Genomic DNA, 550 nt, shown 5'->3' with positions numbered 1-550 from the left:
GGGAACTGCGGAGGCCCCAGCAGGCAGCCCCAGTGGCCCCCGCTCTTCCCACACACGGAGGCCTGATCCACCTCCTTGCCGGCGACTCTGCAGTCCTGGTTTCCTGGGGGCAGAGGCGGAAGGAATCCGGTATCTCCCCTCTCGCCTTCCTGCCTCGCTCCCAGCTGAGCGGCGTCCCCGGAATAACTCGGGGCCCCCCCTCCGGCAGGTGCGAGCGGGGCTTGGAGCATGCCATCCCGCACTACATCAGCGCCTACCTGCCGCTGCTGCTCGTCCTGCTGGCCAACCCCATCCTGTTCGGCAAGACGGTGACAGCAGGTAAGGGCAGGGCAGCGCCCACGTGGTGGCCCGGCCATGGCCGCGCCTGGGGTCCGGATCGTGACACGTGCTGTCCTCTGGAATGATCCCGGGCGCTGACCTCACCCATCGTCCTCTGAGACAGAAGCAGGATATAGGGGGGCAGTGGGCAGCTGTGTACACCAGGGAGCAAGCCGCCGTGGCCATGGCTGCACCGTCCTTGGCCAGCGTCCCCTCCAGGAAGCAGCTGCGG

At 68.0% G+C, this 550-nt stretch overlaps 1 protein-coding gene across 1 annotated transcript in view; it reads left to right on the top strand.

The window, feature by feature from the left end:
- Positions 1-550, top strand: part of GPR143 (G protein-coupled receptor 143) — a 9,104-nt gene that overhangs the window by 3,097 nt on the left and 5,457 nt on the right. Inside the window, exon 4 of the mRNA XM_005880805.2 lies at positions 209-318. Within this exon, the coding sequence (XP_005880867.1) occupies positions 209-318 (110 nt within the window). The remainder of the gene's footprint in view (positions 1-208; positions 319-550) is intronic.

The sequence above is a fragment of the Myotis brandtii genome, unplaced genomic scaffold, assembly GCF_000412655.1.
Source record: "Myotis brandtii unplaced genomic scaffold, ASM41265v1 scaffold655, whole genome shotgun sequence".
NCBI lineage: Eukaryota > Metazoa > Chordata > Mammalia > Chiroptera > Vespertilionidae > Myotis > Myotis brandtii.
This window is presented reverse-complemented; position numbering and strand designations above follow the sequence as displayed.